The following is a 16466-nucleotide window of genomic DNA, read 5'->3' on the forward strand; positions in this document are numbered from 1 at the left end:
GTCTAACAAGAAAACTCTTCCTCTTTCCTATCTTAGCAACTGATGAACAGTGCAGGAAGCTCTGTTTTTAAGGTGGTCACCTCCAGATGTTTGCAGGGGGAACAATGCAAAGATTAAAGATTTATGAAGCTCCAACAGTTGAGAGGTCTGAGCTTCTCTTTCCCCAGCTTGATATGGAGTTTCTAGGATACCCCTGACAAAAAACTCAGGAAGTACTACAAAAAAGAGGCGGGGCAGTGTGAATACGTTTTAGCAAAAGGTTTAAGTGCAACCACAATAACTGCTGTATTACAACTATAAAGTAGGATGTGAGAACCTGGACATCAAAATGCTATCTGGAACAGAAAAGGGAAAAATGCTTTCATGAAGGAATTCTAGCTTCCCTAGAATAATACACACCACAAAAAGATTGTGGGTCTGTTCCACTGAAGACTGTGACCAGGAAGACGAGTGTGCTGTGCTGCCTTGGAGAAAACTAACAGCAGCGTCGGATTGGGATGGTGGGCAGTCGGGCATTGGGAGAAGGGCTGGCCACTAAGGAGTGGCGGCTGCCACTGAATAGGGGGTGAGATTTAAAAAAAAAAGAAATTAAATAAAACATTTACATTTCTTCTGGAGACGCATTCGCGTCTCCTCCCTCCGCTTCCCGGCAGCACACCGGCTCCCAGCCAATCATGACGTTGCTGTCACCAACATGACAGCAGTGTTGTGACTAGTGTGAGCGCGGTGCTTCGACGATCACACAGGGAGTGGGAGCCTGAGCACCTTCTCCACCCGGCTGTTCAATACAGCCGGGTGGAGAAACGCGAAGTGGTCATGTCTGTTTGGCCAGCCCAACACGGCCAGCCAAACAGACATGCGCACTTATTGTGCACTCCCTCCAGCCCTTCTATGGCCCCCTCCAATCCAGCCCCGCCCTAGCCCGGCACCCAGGAAAAATAAAATGATAATAATGCTTTGTTATTATAATTTTTTTTCCTTCCCCCTTCTGCTTAAGAGCAGTGGGGCGACGCTCCTCTGGCTTAGCGGAGGAGCCGTCCCTGTGACTAAGGCTCACCTGTGGGCCAGTTTTTGTTATGAGCTCTGTCATCCGGCCCACAGAGCCTTACTGTCTTCCCTCCAAGCCCCTGTAATATGGAATCAGAATCATGGGAAGGCAGAGTCTGAAGGGAAAGCTTGCAGCAGCATTGCTAAGCCAGTATTGTTCTGCCCGCTGCAGACTTCAGTTTGGCCCCTGTGGGGCTGTCGCAGATGCCCAGAAGCAGTGTCCTACTCCCCTGCCCTGCTAATAAATTGAGGCAGTATGTTGAGAGTGCAGCATCCTGGCTGGGGGCAGGTGATGTGGCCATTGGGCCATCATCACCTCAACCTCCCTTGAGTACCGGGAGCTGTGTTCTTTTCTTCACCCCTCCCATGCCAGGCCATTTCCCTCAGGCTATAGTTGGCTGGGAGCCAGTGAGAGTAAGGGAAGCAGCCCCGCTGGAGGCCAGTTATTGGCACCTCGGCCCCAAAGTCTTTCAGGCCTCGGTGGAGGGGGGTCTGTGATGGCACAGGCGTCGCTGTGAGGCACCGCTGATCTTCAGTAATGTAACTGGTGCTCATATAACTCTGATTCTCTTGGGACGATTTTACCATATATAAAAGTACATTTCAAAAATAACCTTCTGTATGTTCATGTTTTAAAAGTCTGCAAAGGCTGGAGCATGATACTGAAAGAGGATTCTTTAAATGATAATAAAAATGTCTGTATTCCTTTTAACATGGCTTTTCTGCCTTTGTTTAATTTAATTATCAGCCATGGATCATGAAAGTATCTTTAGACTACATTTAAAACTGCTTTCACCTTAGATTTACTGTTTAAAGTACATGTTCATCAGAGGAGAAAATACCAGATTTATGAAATTTTCTTTATTTTTTGTACCGGCCAAGATATTAAAAAAGAGGTAATGCCGGTTAAAACAACGGCAGGTTGCAAACCTACCCTGATCAGGAGTTGGGGGCTTTGGGCCACTTAATTTCCCCCACCCCCGGGCCACAGTATAGTTCTTATAGTTTTCATCAATGTTTCTGCCCACCAAGACTAGCCAAATGGTGTTTTGTGAACGGGCGTGATACGGGAATGTGGGCAACTTTTTTTGGGGGTGCCCGGGCCGAATTATGATCCCAATCTGATCCTGACCAGCAGGCCTAGATGCTACCTACCATTTGAGCTGTCGATGTGAAGACAGTGGTTGAGAAGCTTTTCTTTCACTAGAACCTGCATCCTGAACCCTAAAGAACCTATGGGGCCTTTGGACCACTCGTGCATGAGTGATATTTTTTTTCGAAGCAACTTTTGAAATAGGAATCCTTGGTACAATTGAGTAACTCAGTGTTTAAACTGGACCTACATTTTAGAGAACATTTAACTGCTTTAAAACTGTTCTCGTGGTTCTTACTATTGTTTCAGTGTTTAAAATGAATGCAATGCTGCCCCCTCGTAGCTGTTTTGAAAAGCAAGGACAAGGCTCTGGCATGTCCACATTCTTTTCTTTTCCAATTTGTAAACGTGCCCACATTTAATCAATGAAACCAAATATTATAAATTCGTTTTTTAATAGCTGCTATTTTCCTGGTCTCATTTGTTTGTCACTTAAATAATTAAAGCCTTTTTGTTTTAAAATAATTTGGTTTATGGCTTCATTTTATTTTTGGACCCCAATGGTGGAGAATTTTGAATAGGTGAGAGTGAATAACATGGATGATTATCACCTGAGTTGTGAGTGACATCAAATACATAATGTAAGTGAAGTTTGAGTTGTCTGTGTTGGCGTTCAGTACTCCAAAGTGAAAGATATCTATTTATTCATTATCACCCAGCTACAATGTTATATTATGTATGGCCTACCCAAATCATCTACCCCATCTTTATGCAGGAGTAGAAGAGTCATGGGGGAGCCATGGACTAACCTTCCACAGCCCCCTGCCTGTGTCCAGCCACCCATGCACACCACCCTTTCTTCAATCATCTCCTCTCCACCCCAATATTGTAAAGTAATATCTGGTCTGTGCCTGCAACCCTAATAATACTCAGTGCCCCCCCCCCCCCACACTCACACTAAGTTGTGCTTTCTGTCGTCATCAAAACAAAGTGCCAACGTCACACTAAGGGACTCGCTAAGAGTCCTGTCAGACCAGTCAGGAACCACTTTATGTTTCTCACTGCCGCTACATGATAGCAGTGAATAACTAGATTCATTTTCTGTTATTTACAATAGTGGAACTCAGTGATAGCCATACACAGCATGTGGAACTATAGAATGGAGTAACTGAGTTCTGAGTGGCATTAAACAGATAACAATAGTGAAACTAGAGTTGTTTATGATGTCACTCAGAACCCTGAGGTAAAAAAAAAACCATTATTCACTTTTTACCTATGTATAATGGTCCCCCAAATAATTTCTCCCGTATTCAACTGCTATGCAGGGGCAGAGGTCTAATTAAAGAACCTTATATAACTTGGCCTCTTCCCTTATCAAATGTAAAAAATTCTATAGCATAATTCCACTGACACTACCACACTCTGGGGCATTAAGTAAAGTGGAGCTGCATCGAGTGTAGCACCACTTTGCTTGCGCCCCTTAGTGCACCCCATACTGCCACCACGTGTGCACCATATCTTAGATACGGAGCACCATGGCGCATGGTAGGGGGCAATAGCATAATTTTTATTGATGTACTCTGCAGGAGTGGTGCCAAAATATTGGCGCTAATCCTGCAGAGTATAAAGGAGCCCATTATAAATAATGGAAGCCCCCTTTTAATGCCTGCTCTGAGCAGTTGTTAAAAGTGCAGTAAAAAATGACGCAAGATTTCCTTGCACCATTTTTTCAGCTAACGAGGGAATGCCCCCTTATTAAACATTATGCCTAGCGCAGGTATAATGTAGCTCAAAGGGTTACAGGTAGCGCAATGCATGCATTGCGCCACATTGTAAATATGACCGAGGATTTTGGCCTCGTTGGGCACATTAGCATAAAAAAAGTGATGCTAATGTGACGCAAGGTGGCGCTAGGGGCTTATAAATATACCCCTCTGTCTCCATTGTCCTCCCTCCCTCCCAAAGCTGTGCGAAATTTCGGCTGTCCGTTTAAACAGGCAGCCAGTGCTGCACTGACAGACTTTTGGAAAGCCCTGTTAAAGGAACCTGAAATTCCTCCTAGGAACTGTGAGAAAAACAATTTGTGTTTCCCAATGTTGCGCCGTAATTTCATTGTATAACCAGTGTAGGAAGTTGGCTCTGTATGTGCTATTTCAAAGTAAGGAATAGCATGCACAGAGTCCAAGGGTTCCCCTTAGAGGTAAAATAGTGGTAAAAATAGATAATACTAATGCTCTATTTTGTGGTAGTGTGGTCGAGCAGTAGGCTTATCCAAGGAGTAGTGTTAAGCATTTGTTGTACATACACATAGACAATAAATGAGGTACACACACTCAGAGACAAATCCAGCCAATAGGTTTTTATATAGAAAAATATCTTTTCTTAGTTTATTTTAAGAACCACAGGTTCAAATTCTACATGTAATATCTCATTCGAAAGGTATTGCAGGTAAGTACTTTAGGAACTTCAAATCATCAAAATAGCATGTATACTTTTCAAGTTATTCACAAATAGCTGTTTTAAAAGTGGACACAGTGCAATTTTCACAGTTCCTAGGGGAGGTAAGAATTTGTTAGGTTAACCAGGTAAGTAAGACACTTACAGGGCTTAGTTCTTGGTCCAAGGTAGCCCACCGTTGGGGGTTCAGAGCAACCCCAAAGTCACCACACCAGCAGCTCAGGGCCGGTCAGGTGCAGAGTTCAAAGTGGTGCCCAAAACACATAGGCTAGAATGGAGAGAAGGGGGTGCCCCGGTTCCGGTCTGCTTGCAGGTAAGTACCCACGTCTTCGGAGGGCAGACCAGGGGGGTTTTGTAGGGCACCGGGGGGGACACAAGCCCACACAGAAATTTCACCCTCAGCAGCGCGGGGGCGGCCGGGTGCAGTGTAGAAACAAGCGTCGGGTTTGTAATGGAAGTCAATGGGAGATCTAGGGATCTCTTCAGCGCTGCAGGCAGGCAAGGGGGGGGTTCCTCGGGGAAACCTCCACTTGGTCAAGGGAGAGGGACTCCTGGGGGTCACTCCTCCAGTGAAAGTCCGGTCCTTCAGGTCCTGGGGGCTGCGGGTGCAGGGTCTCTCCCAGGTGTCGGGACTTAGGATTCCAAGAGTCGCGGTCAGGGGAAGCCTCGGGATTCCCTCTGCAGGCGGCGCTGTGGGGGCTCAGGGGGGACAGGTTTTTGTACTCACAGTCTTAGAGTAGTCCTGGGGTCCCTCCTGAGGTGTTGGATCGCCACCAGCCGAGTCGGGGTCGCCGGGTGCAGTGTTGCAAGTCTCACGCTTCTTGCGGGGAGCTTGCAGGGTTCTTTAAAGCTGCTGGAAACAAAGTTGCAGCTTTTCTTGGAGCAGGTCCGCTGTCCTCGGGAGTTTCTTGTCTTTTCGAAGCAGGGGCAGTCCTCAGAGGATGTCGAGGTCGCTGGTCCCTTTGGAAGGCGTCGCTGGAGCAGGATCTTTGGAGGGCAGGAGACAGGCCGGTGAGTTTCTGGAGCCAAGGCAGTTGTCGTCTTCTGGTCTTCCTCTGCAGGGGTTTTCAGCTAGGCAGTCCTTCTTCTTGTAGTTGCAGGAATCTGATTTTCTAGGGTTCAGGGTAGCCCTTAAATACTAAATTTAAGGGCGTGTTTAGGTCTGGGGGGTTAGTAGCCAATGGCTACTAGCCCTGAGGGTGGGTACACCCTCTTTGTGCCTCCTCCCAAGGGGAGGGGGTCACAATCCTAACCCTATTGGGGGAATCCTCCATCTGCAAGATGGAGGATCTCTAAAAGTTAGAGTCACTTCAGCTCAGGACACCTTAGGGGCTGTCCTGACTGGCCAGTGACTCCTCCTTGTTTTTCTCATTATTTTCTCCGGCCTTGCCGCCAAAAGTGGGGCCTGGCCGGAGGGGGCGGGCAACTCCACTAGCTGGAGTGTCCTGCTGGGTTGGCACAAAGGAGGTGAGCCTTTGAGGCTCACCGCCAGGTGTGACAATTCCTGCCTGGGGGAGGTGTTAGCATCTCCACCCAGTGCAGGCTTTGTTACTGGCCTCAGAGTGACAAAGGCACTCTCCCCATGGGGCCAGCAACATGTCTCGGTTTGTGGCAGGCTGCTAAAACTAGTCAGCCTACACAGATAGTCGGTTAAGTTTCAGGGGGCACCTCTAAGGTGCCCTCTGGGGTGTATTTTACAATAAAATGTACACTGGCATCAGTGTGCATTTATTGTGCTGAGAAGTTTGATACCAAACTTCCCAGTTTTCAGTGTAGCCATTATGGTGCTGTGGAGTTCGTGTTTGACAGACTCCCAGACCATATACTCTTATGGCTACCCTGCACTTACAATGTCTAAGGTTTTGTTTAGACACTGTAGGGGTACCATGCTCATGCACTGGTACCCTCACCTATGGTATAGTGCACCCTGCCTTAGGGCTGTAAGGCCTGCTAGAGGGGTGTCTTACCTATACTGCATAGGCAGTGAGAGGCTGGCATGGCACCCTGAGGGGAGTGCCATGTCGACTTACTCGTTTTGTCCTCACTAGCACACACAAGCTGGCAAGCAGTGTGTCTGTGCTGAGTGAGAGGTCTCCAGGGTGGCATAAGACATGCTGCAGCCCTTAGAGACCTTCCTTGGCATCAGGGCCCTTGGTACTAGAAGTACCAGTTACAAGGGACTTATCTGAATGCCAGGGTGTGCCAATTGTGGATACAATGGTACATTTTAGGTGAAGGAACACTGGTGCTGGGGCCTGGTTAGCAGGGTCCCAGCACACTTCTCAGTCAAGTCAGCATCAGTATCAGGCAAAAAGTGGGGGGTAACTGCAACAGGGAGCCATTTCTTTACAACCAGGTTCAGCATTTCTTATGTTATAGGCAATTATGTAATACGTATGCATAAAACTTAGATACTAAGTGATACCAGTGATTGTGATATATATTTCTGTAGTGTGTTGTGGTTCAAATTTTTTAAAGTGCAATCTTATATATTTTTTTAAGGTAATAATGCCTTATGGTGTTTCCACTTCAATGACAAAAAATCCGAAACCCAACATTATAACAAAGACTCCTGATGATCTTGTAAAGCAGTCGCTTAACTACGTTACATTTGGAGACCAGGTCTTTGGATCGCTAGCTCATGAAGTCCTTGTAAGTAAACTTTTAAAGTTGTGAAACATGTTAGAACACTTGCTTTAAAACCTCACATTTTAATGTGACATATGCGTTAATAGAACGAGATGGCATCTTGGGACTTTGTACATCTGAATGTTTCCAAAACCGATGAAGTGCTATGCTGGTTGCCAGGCATAATTCATGAAATGCATTAAATGGTTATTATGTGCTGGGCGCTGGGGTCAGTTTAGACAAAAATACAATGCTGACTGAATACTATAGGACAGCCATTTCTAATATAGCAGACCCGGTTGAGCGATGGTGATGCTTACCCCTCTCCCTCATCAGGCGACTGGCACTGATTAAAATAGACATTCTGGGGGTGATTCCAACCCTGGCGGTCGGTGTTAAAGCGGCGGCCAACCCGCCAACAGGCAGGTGGTCCAAAAAATGAATTCTGACCCTGGCGGGAACCGCCAACACAGGCCGCCACTTTAACACTCCGACCGCCACAGCGGGACAGACAAACAGCGCGGCGGTCACCACCAACAGGCAGGCGGGAGTCAATGTACCGCCCACCCTATCACGACTCACCAATCCGCCACCTTTTCCGGGGCGGGAGCCCCGCCGATAAAAACACGGCGGAAACAGACTACGAACGGGAAAACGCTCACCTCTACGCACTCCACGAGGAAGGAGGACAGCATGGAACCCGAATTAAACATCCTACCAGCTATTGTCTACCTGCTCATCTACCACGAGTACGAACTCCGGCGCAGAAGACAACGGTGAGTACTGCACCTACGACACAGGGGAGGGGGGAGGAGGAAAGCCAACGGGCACACACATACGCCCCTCCCCCTCAACTATCAACACACCAATGCAGAGCAACAACTGAGTGACACCCCCCAAACCCCCCTGAAAAATGCAAAGTCAAATTTAAATTGTAAATTTAAATTTATGTATAAATAAGGTTCATTAAAGTCATGGAAAATTATCGACATGAAATTTCAAACCAAAAATAATGAACAGTGCGAAAGCTATGTACATAGTCAATAAGTCCTGCTCAGTTGCCAAATATCCACAGTCCGTGGGCCAATGTCTAGAAAACACATGGGCAAAGCCCACACAGGAGACATGAGTCCGTTGGAGAGAACACTGCTGGGGCATCAGATGACAAAACTACAGGCACCTCAGGGGGAAGGGAAGGGGGGGCACCTCAGCCACATGAGTCCACGACGCCAGAACCACGAAGGGGCCACCATGCCCACTGTACCATCCTGGGGAGTGCAAAGCCACAGTCTCTCAAGTCTCTACAGTGGGTGGGTTGCCCACTCTACCATCCTGGGGAGTGCAAAGCCACAGTCTCTAAAGTCTCTACAGTGGGTGGCTTGCCCACTCTACCATCCTGGGGAGTGCAAAGCAACAGTCCATCAGGTGGAGTACAGACACCACTGGTTATGGAGGAGGCAGGGTGGCCAGAGTGCTGCGTGAACACTAGATCGACACAGAACCGGCACTGTGAATGGGCCAGCGGTGCTTGAGACGGCGGGCCCAGTGGAGCGGTGCATGAGATGAAGGGCCCAGCGGAGCGGTGCTTGAGACGGCGGGGCCCAGCGGAGCGGTGCTTAAGATGAAGGGCCCAGCGGAGCGGTGCTTGAGATGAAGGGCCCAGCGGAGCGGTGCTTGAGATGAAGGGCCCAGCGGAGCGGTGCTTGAGACGGCGGGGCCCAGCGGAGCGGTGCTTGAGATGAAGTGCCCAGCGGAGCGGTGCTTGAGATGAAGGGCCCAGCGGAGCGGTGCTTGAGATGAAGGGCCCAGCGGAGCGGTGCTTGAGATGAAGGGCCCAGCGGAGCGGTGCTTGAGACGGCGGGGCCCAGCGGAGCGGTGCTTGAGATGAAGGGCCCTGTTCAGCGGTGCTTGTCTTCACGGCGGGGCCCTGTTCAGCGGTGCTTGTCTTCACGGCAGGGCCCTGTTCAGCGGTGCTTGTCTTCACGGCGGGGCCCTGTTCAGCGGTGCTTGTCTTCACGGCGGGGCCCTGTTCAGCGGTGCCTTTCTGCACGGCGGGGCCCTGTTCAGCGGTGCTTGTCTTCACGGCAGGGCCCTGTTCAGCGGTGCTTGTCTTCACGGCGGGGCCCTGTTCAGCGGTGCCTATCTTCACGGCGGGGCCCTGTTCAGCGGTGCTTGTCTTCACGGCGGGGCCCTGTTCAGCGGTGCTTGTCTTCACGGCGGGGCCCTGTTCAGCGGTGCTTGTCTTCACGGCGGGGCCCTGTTCAGCGGTGCTTGTCTTGTCTTTCAAGGGAGCCAGACCTGGCCAGGACTCCCTGCTTAGTCGCCCTCCGACCGTGCAGTTTCTGGACCCTCCTGTGACAGAGTCCTGGGCCCGTGGGTGTCCTCCGTCACACCCGGGATGGGGCTTGTGGGGCCCTCCTGGTCCGCGCCCCTGCTGGCTGACTTCTCCGCCCTGCTGCCCTTGCCCTCCTTCGATGAGGCTCTCTGGCCCTTGCCTCACCTTGATGTTGTGGCAGGTGACGGGCCACGACTACGCTCCTTGGTGGCAGCCGTGTCAGCCTTCTCGCGGCGGCCCTTCTGTTTACGGGTTCTCTTTCCAGGAGGTGGGCTGGCTGTCCCCTTGCTGCTGGCCGATGTATCAGTGCTGGGAAAGGGTGGACTCCAAAACCTGTGCACAATGGTGAGACTTGATGCAGGGCTGGTGGTGGCTGAGGTGCTCTTCGGACTCTTAACAGATGGAGGGGGTGGGTCAGGTGGTGCAAAGAGGTTAACTTTGGAGAGGAAAAGTTTTTTAGGAGCAATGGGAAGGGTAGGTGCAGTGGGTATGGGAGTGGAGGAAGAGGATGTGGTTGTAGGAGAGTCAGGTGTGCTGTCTTTGGGTGAAGGTGCATGGGCCTGGAGGCTGTCGTGAGGTGGTTGGCTGTTGGGTGGGTGGCTGCCTGGGTTTGTGTGGTTTGGAAGAGGGGTGACAGACACAGTGGGAGAGGACACAGGGGACGTGTAAATGGCAGTGGGGGTGGTGACTGCACGTGTGCGGACTGTACTGGAGGGTGTGGTGGTGATGGAAGTACTGGCTGATGGTGGTGTGCATGCAGGTGGGAGTGGAGACGTCACAGGGAGGGAGGAGGGAGACGAGGAGGAGGGGGACACAGAGGTGGTAGTGACTGTTGCCATGTCTGCATCTGGATGTTGCTTGGGTGAATGCTTGTTGGATATGTGGTGCTTATGTCTGGATGAGCTGGCCTTGGGTGTTGAGGTGTGTGCAGGCTGGTCAGATGGTGTGGATGGGATCGGCTGAGGAACAGGAGACTGGGAGAGGGTAGAGGCAGTTAGAAGAGGGAGGCTGGAAACAGGGACAATGGCTGCCGTCAGTGCTGAGCCCAGAGCATTGAACGATCGTTGATGGGCAGCCTGACCCGAATGAATGCCCTCCAGGTATGCATTGCTCCGATGCACCGCCCTTTCTACACCCTGGATGGCATTCAAAAGGGTAGACTGCCCAACAATGATGGTTTGTAGGAGGTCAATGACCTCCTCACTGAGGGCAGCAGGGGTAACTGGGGCAGGGCCTGAGGTGCCTGGGGCGAAGGAGATGCCCGCCTTCTTGGGCGAGCGGGCATGGAGCGAAGGCTGAGAGGCTGCTGGGAGGGCGGAGCTGGTGCACTGGGTGGCGGCTGTACCTGTTGAGGCGGGGGGCACGGATGTTGCCGCCACCGCTAGGGAGCTCCCTTCCGAGGACGTGTCCGTGTCGCTGACGTCTCCACGGGTCCCCGTTGTGGAGCTCCCCTCGCCCTCCGTATCACTGGTGACCCCGGTGTCCGTAGCATGGCCCACCGGGGCCATGTGAGTTGCAGCTCCCTCGTGCTCCGATGCCAATTCTCCTCCGCCTGATGATGCTAATGCACACATGCACAAGAAGATAAAGAAAAAGGGTGGGGGGAGAAATAAAGACAGGTTGAGTGCATGCATTGTCAACACCGTTGTCGGAGAGGACAGACAAAGGAGCCTCCTGCACTACGCCGCGCAATCGGGGTACACTACTCAGTACTTGTGACTAGGCCTACTGGTCTATGGACAACAAATGCACACATGGATGATGCTGGACCATGGATAGCTGTACTTGGCAATCTACAGAGGTGGGGGGCGGGGGCACAGGGCCATGCCTAAAGGAGGGGACTACACTACAGAAAGCGCCCTGGCCTAATGTCACCCACAGCCCTCCTCCCCCACCCAGACACCTCCACTGCACGGTAATATAGCAGAATGTGCTGATACTCACCCCCTTGTGTCTGCTGTGATGTCCTCACGCGCCCATCCAAATCGGGGTAGGCCACCGCCAGGATCCGGGACATCAGGGGAGTCAAGGTACGACTGGCACCCCTCCTACGTTGGGAGGCCATCCCCAGCAGTGACTCGGCGGTCTTCCTGGTCCCGCGGCGGATGTCCTCCCACCTCTTTCGGCAGTGGGTGCCCCGTCTGTTGTGGACCCCCAGGGCCCGGACGTCCTTGGCGATGGCACGCCAAATGTCGACTTTCTGATGGGCGCTGACCTATTTGACATGTACAGGGTGGGAAAGGAAATATCATCATTTGTCTGCATGTAAGATGTGTTTGGCCCCCCCTCCCCAACCTTGCCATGTGGCACATGCTCTCATCTGTCGTGCCTTGCACTCCTCATTCGCTTCCCTCCCCACCATCTTACATCCACCATACACAACCCAGGCATAGCCCATTCAACGTGCACCCAGTGTACTTACCTGTTGGTCTGGAGGACCGTAGAGTAGCGCATACTGGGGGAGGACCCCATCCACAAGTTTATCCAACTCTTCAGGTGTGAAGGCAGGGGCCCTTTCCCCAGTCGCAGCAGCCATTGTCTCTTCCAGACCGAGGTCACAGCAGCACTTGCAGTATAGGTCCTCTGCTGTGGATGATCAAGTCTCGAGTGATTAAGCAGTTAGAAAATGGCGGTACGCCCGCGGCGGTGCGTACCGCGGCGGTGCGTACCGCGACCGCCGGCGCACATCATCATCGGCTAATGAAACCCATAGGGTCCAATGTTAACCAATGCGCCTTCGCACCGCGGTCTTCGACCGCCTACCGCCACGGTGTGCCACGCCAGCGAGTTGACCTCACATCCCATTGTCACACTTCACAGGTCAGGCAGCCGCCATTTCAAGGGCCTTAATTTCTACTGCGTCACACAGGCCTAGGCCTTGCATTGCCACACATACAAGCCTTTCAATGCATAGATAATCGTGTACTGTGCAAGCAGTGTGAACGAACCTGTGGGTTGCTTGACTCTGTCCTCCATGTTGTCCTTCCTAGGCACCGTCCGCTGGGACTTGCGAGGAGAAGGAGGAATGTTCCCGTGTACCGACCGCTGGTGGACCTGTCGACAATGGAAGAACGACATATTATACTTCGAGACCGACTTGACCGAACCACTATACATGAACTGTGTGCCCAGCTGGAGCCACACCTGATGTCCCCCATCCGCCAACCCACTGGAATTCCCCCTCTGGTGCAGGTTCTGTCAGTACTCCATTTTTTGGCAAGTGGGTCTTTTCAGACAACAGTGGCGATGTCATCAGGGATGTCTCAGCCTATGTTTTCTAAGGTTTTGTCCAGAGTGTTGTCTGCCCTGATGAAATACATGCGAAGCTACATTGTTTTCCCTGAGGAGGATGATTTGGCTACAGTGAAGGGTGATTTCTATGCCCTTGGACACATTCCGAATGTCATTGGTGCCATTGATGGGACCCATGTAGCTTTGTCCCCCCAAAAGACAATGAGCAGGTGTACAGAAATAGAAAAAATTACCATTCGATGAATGTCCAGGTGGTCTGTTTGGCTGACCAGTACATCTCCCATGTAAATGCCAAGTTCCCTGGGTCAGTGCATGACGCGTATGTTATGCGAAATAGCAGCATCCCTTATGTGATGGAACAGCTACAGAGACACCGTGTGTGGCTAATAGGTGACTCTGGTTACCCCAACCTGCCTTGGCTATTGACCCCAGTGAGGAATCCCCGGACCAGGGCAGAGGAACGGTACAATGAGGCCCATGGGGTACTAGGAGGATAATAGAAAGGACCTTCGGGGTCCTGAAGGCCAGGTTTAGGTGCCTGCATATGACAGGTGGATCCCTCATGTACTCACCAAAGAAGGTGTGCCAGATCATCGTGGCCTGCTGTATGCTTCACAATCTTGCATTGCGACGCCAGGTGCCTTTTCTGCAGGAGGATGGTCCAGATGGTGGTGTTGTAGCAGCTGTAGAGCCTGTGGAGAGTGAAGAGGAGGAAGACGACGGGGACGACACGGACAACAGGGACACAGTTATAGAACAGTATTTTCAGTAGCACACAGGTAAGAATCACCCACGCCATTTTACATTTACTTCAGTGCTCCTGCATCTGTACTTTCTGTGTTTCCCCCCAGTTCCTTTTAACTGATTTGTGACTTTCCCTTCCCTTTTCAGAGCTGTATGACCCACTGCGTGACTTCTGCTTTGTTTGTCCATGGACTACAGCTTATTGACATTGGTATGTTGTCATCACAATGTAACTGAACATTATTGCAGCGTTATGTGTAATACATTTGTTAGGAATACAAGCAGACTCCAGATTATTTTCAGTGCAATAAGTGATTTATTTGAAGTGCTACATATAGGTCCATGATAGTAAAATGGTGATGGGTGGGGGTGGAGTCATATCCATGGCAGAATCCAGGTCTCAGTTTCACAGGTGCATTGTCCATATGCCTGTGGAAGGATGGAGCAGGGGCAGTTTAAGGTTGGACAGGGTGACAATGTGGGACAGTGGGATGACATCAGGGGGTATCTTACGCTGGCAGCGGTCTTGGCATCCTACTCTGTCTTCTTGTGTGATCTCAGGTTCCGCTTGCGGGGTGGTTGTTCTTCAGCAGGAGGTGGGGTTCGGGTGGCCTGTCGTTTTGTGGGGGCCTCCTGTCCACTAGCGCTGGCGGAGGTGGTAGGCTGTTCCTGGCTATTGACAGGGGCCCTGTGTGGTGCCACATGGTCCCGCAATGTGGTGTCTATCCGGTTGAGGGCCAGGACGATGGTCCCCATTGCGGAGCCGATATTCCTGAGTTTGTCTCTGAACCCCATGTACCGTTCCTCCTGCTGTGCCTGGATCTCCTGGAACCTGGCCAGTACCGTCGCCATCGTCTCCTGGGAGTGGTGGTATGCTCCCATGATGGTGTTGAGGGCCTCTTGGAGAGTGGGTTCCCTGGGCCTGTCCCCCCCCTGTCGCACAGCAGCCCTCCCAGTGCCCCTGTTTTCCCGGACCTCTGTCCCCTGGACGGTGTGCCCACTACCACTGCCCCCAGGTCCCTGTTGTTGTTGGGGTGGTGGGTCAACCTGGGTGCCCTGTAGTGGCGGACACACCGCTGATTGACGCGTCCTGGAGACAGAGGCATGGGCCCGCTGGGTGGGAGCTGTGCTGGTATTCCCAGAGGGGGTTTGGTCTGCTGTGGCCTGTGGCTGTGTGTGGGGAATCGACTGTCCAGAGGTCCCCGATGGTCCGGGCTGGTCATCAGGTTCTAGGTCGACAGAGCTGCTGTCATCACTGGGGGCCTGTTCTGGGGATGGGATGGACAATTCTGGACCCTCCTGGCCGGTGTGTTGGCGTTCGGGCCCTGCAGGGGTGAAAGAGTATGGTTATAGCTTTTGTGTGTGCCATGGCTTGCGATTTGTGGGTGCCCTTGTCCCCCAGTGCTGGCATTCCCTTGTGGGAGGAGTTATGAGGGTGGTTTGTGGGGGGGGATGGGTATGTGCAGTGGTCATGCTTAGGTGATGGGTGTCCAGGGTTTGTGTTGGCATTCAGGGATTGGTGTTGGGTTGGGTGGGTTGTGCTGGTGAGACATTGGCAGGCAGGATGTGTGCTGGGGGGTTGGGGGTGGGGGTGGGGGGGTGGGTTGGCATGCTGGTGGTTGGGGGGGGTGAAGTAGTTGAGATTAGACTTACCAGAGTCCATTCCTCCGCCTACTCCAGCGAGCCCCTCAGGATGCAGGATGTTCAAGACCTCTTGCTCCCATGCAGTGAATTCGGGTGGAATGGGTGGGGGTCCGCCGCCAGTCTTCTGCACAGCGATGTTGTGTCTTGACACCATAGACCGCACCTTCCCCCGTAGGTCGTTTCAGCGCTTTCAGATGTCTTCCCGATTTCTGGGATGCTGTCCCACGGCGTTGACCCTGTCGACAATCCTTTGCCATAGCTCTGCCTTCCTGGCTATTGTGGTGTGCTGCACCTGTGTGCCGAAGAGCTGGCGCTCTACCCTGATCATTTCCTCCACCATGACCCTGAGTTCTTGGTCCGAGAACCTGGGGTGTCTTTGGGGTGCCATAGGGTGGTGTGGATGTGGTATGGGGTGGTGTTTGTAGTGATGTGAGTGGTGGTGTGTGGTGATGTGCGCGTAGATGTAGTGTGGGTGATGAAGTTGGGTTCCTGTGTGTGTTGTGGTTTGCGTTCCCTGTGCTCTCTCTCTGTGTATTGCGCCTTGTCTCTGAATTTCGATTTGTGAGGGTTTGTGGGTGATGTGGGTGTGTGTTTTATATGGTGATGGGTGTGTGGGAGTGTTGTGTGTATGTGTCTCAGGTGTGTGTATTTTGAATTGTCCAATGTGGCTGTGTTTTGTAAGGGTGTGTGTATTTTGACCGCGGCGGTGTGTACCGCCAATGGAATACCGCTGTTGAAAGACCGCCGCGTGGATTCGTGGGTCGTAATGGCATGGGCGTGTTTGTGTTGGCGTGACGGTGGAGGTTTGGTCATCTCCAGTTTATCGCTGACCGCTGATGAGGCGGGCTTCCGTGGATGTCGGGATTTTGGCGGTTTGGCAGTTGTGGGTCAGAATGGCCGTGGCGGGTTGCCGCGGCGGTGTTATGGCGGTCTTCTGACCGGCGGTAAGAGCCTTTTACCGTCGAGGTCAGAATGACCCCCTGTGTCTCGACTATTGTATCTCTTCTATAATGTCCCCCTTTGCCTGATCAAACAATTCGTTAACACCTTACACTCCCACATGATATCATTGGGGTGGGCGGGTAAACAGCCACAGATAAGATGGGAGGTACTTATACTACCCAATGAATGTGGCTGTCTCGCGGCACTGAGCTTTGAACTCTACAGTGCCCACTAATGGATGCACCCCTCACCCCATGTGGCACATGTGGTAATTGACCTCCATGCTGCGCAGCCCTGGCATCTAGCGGCCCAAAAAAGTATAAA

At 51.8% G+C, this 16466-nt stretch overlaps 1 protein-coding gene across 1 annotated transcript in view; it reads left to right on the top strand.

The window, feature by feature from the left end:
* HSD17B3 (hydroxysteroid 17-beta dehydrogenase 3) overlaps positions 1-16466 on the top strand; it is a 1428528-nt gene that overhangs the window by 1297891 nt on the left and 114171 nt on the right. Inside the window, exon 10 of the mRNA XM_069227886.1 lies at positions 7100-7249. Within this exon, the coding sequence (XP_069083987.1) occupies positions 7100-7249 (150 nt within the window). The remainder of the gene's footprint in view (positions 1-7099; positions 7250-16466) is intronic.

Source organism: Pleurodeles waltl, chromosome 1_1 (genome assembly GCF_031143425.1).
Source record: "Pleurodeles waltl isolate 20211129_DDA chromosome 1_1, aPleWal1.hap1.20221129, whole genome shotgun sequence".
Taxonomy (NCBI): domain Eukaryota; kingdom Metazoa; phylum Chordata; class Amphibia; order Caudata; family Salamandridae; genus Pleurodeles; species Pleurodeles waltl.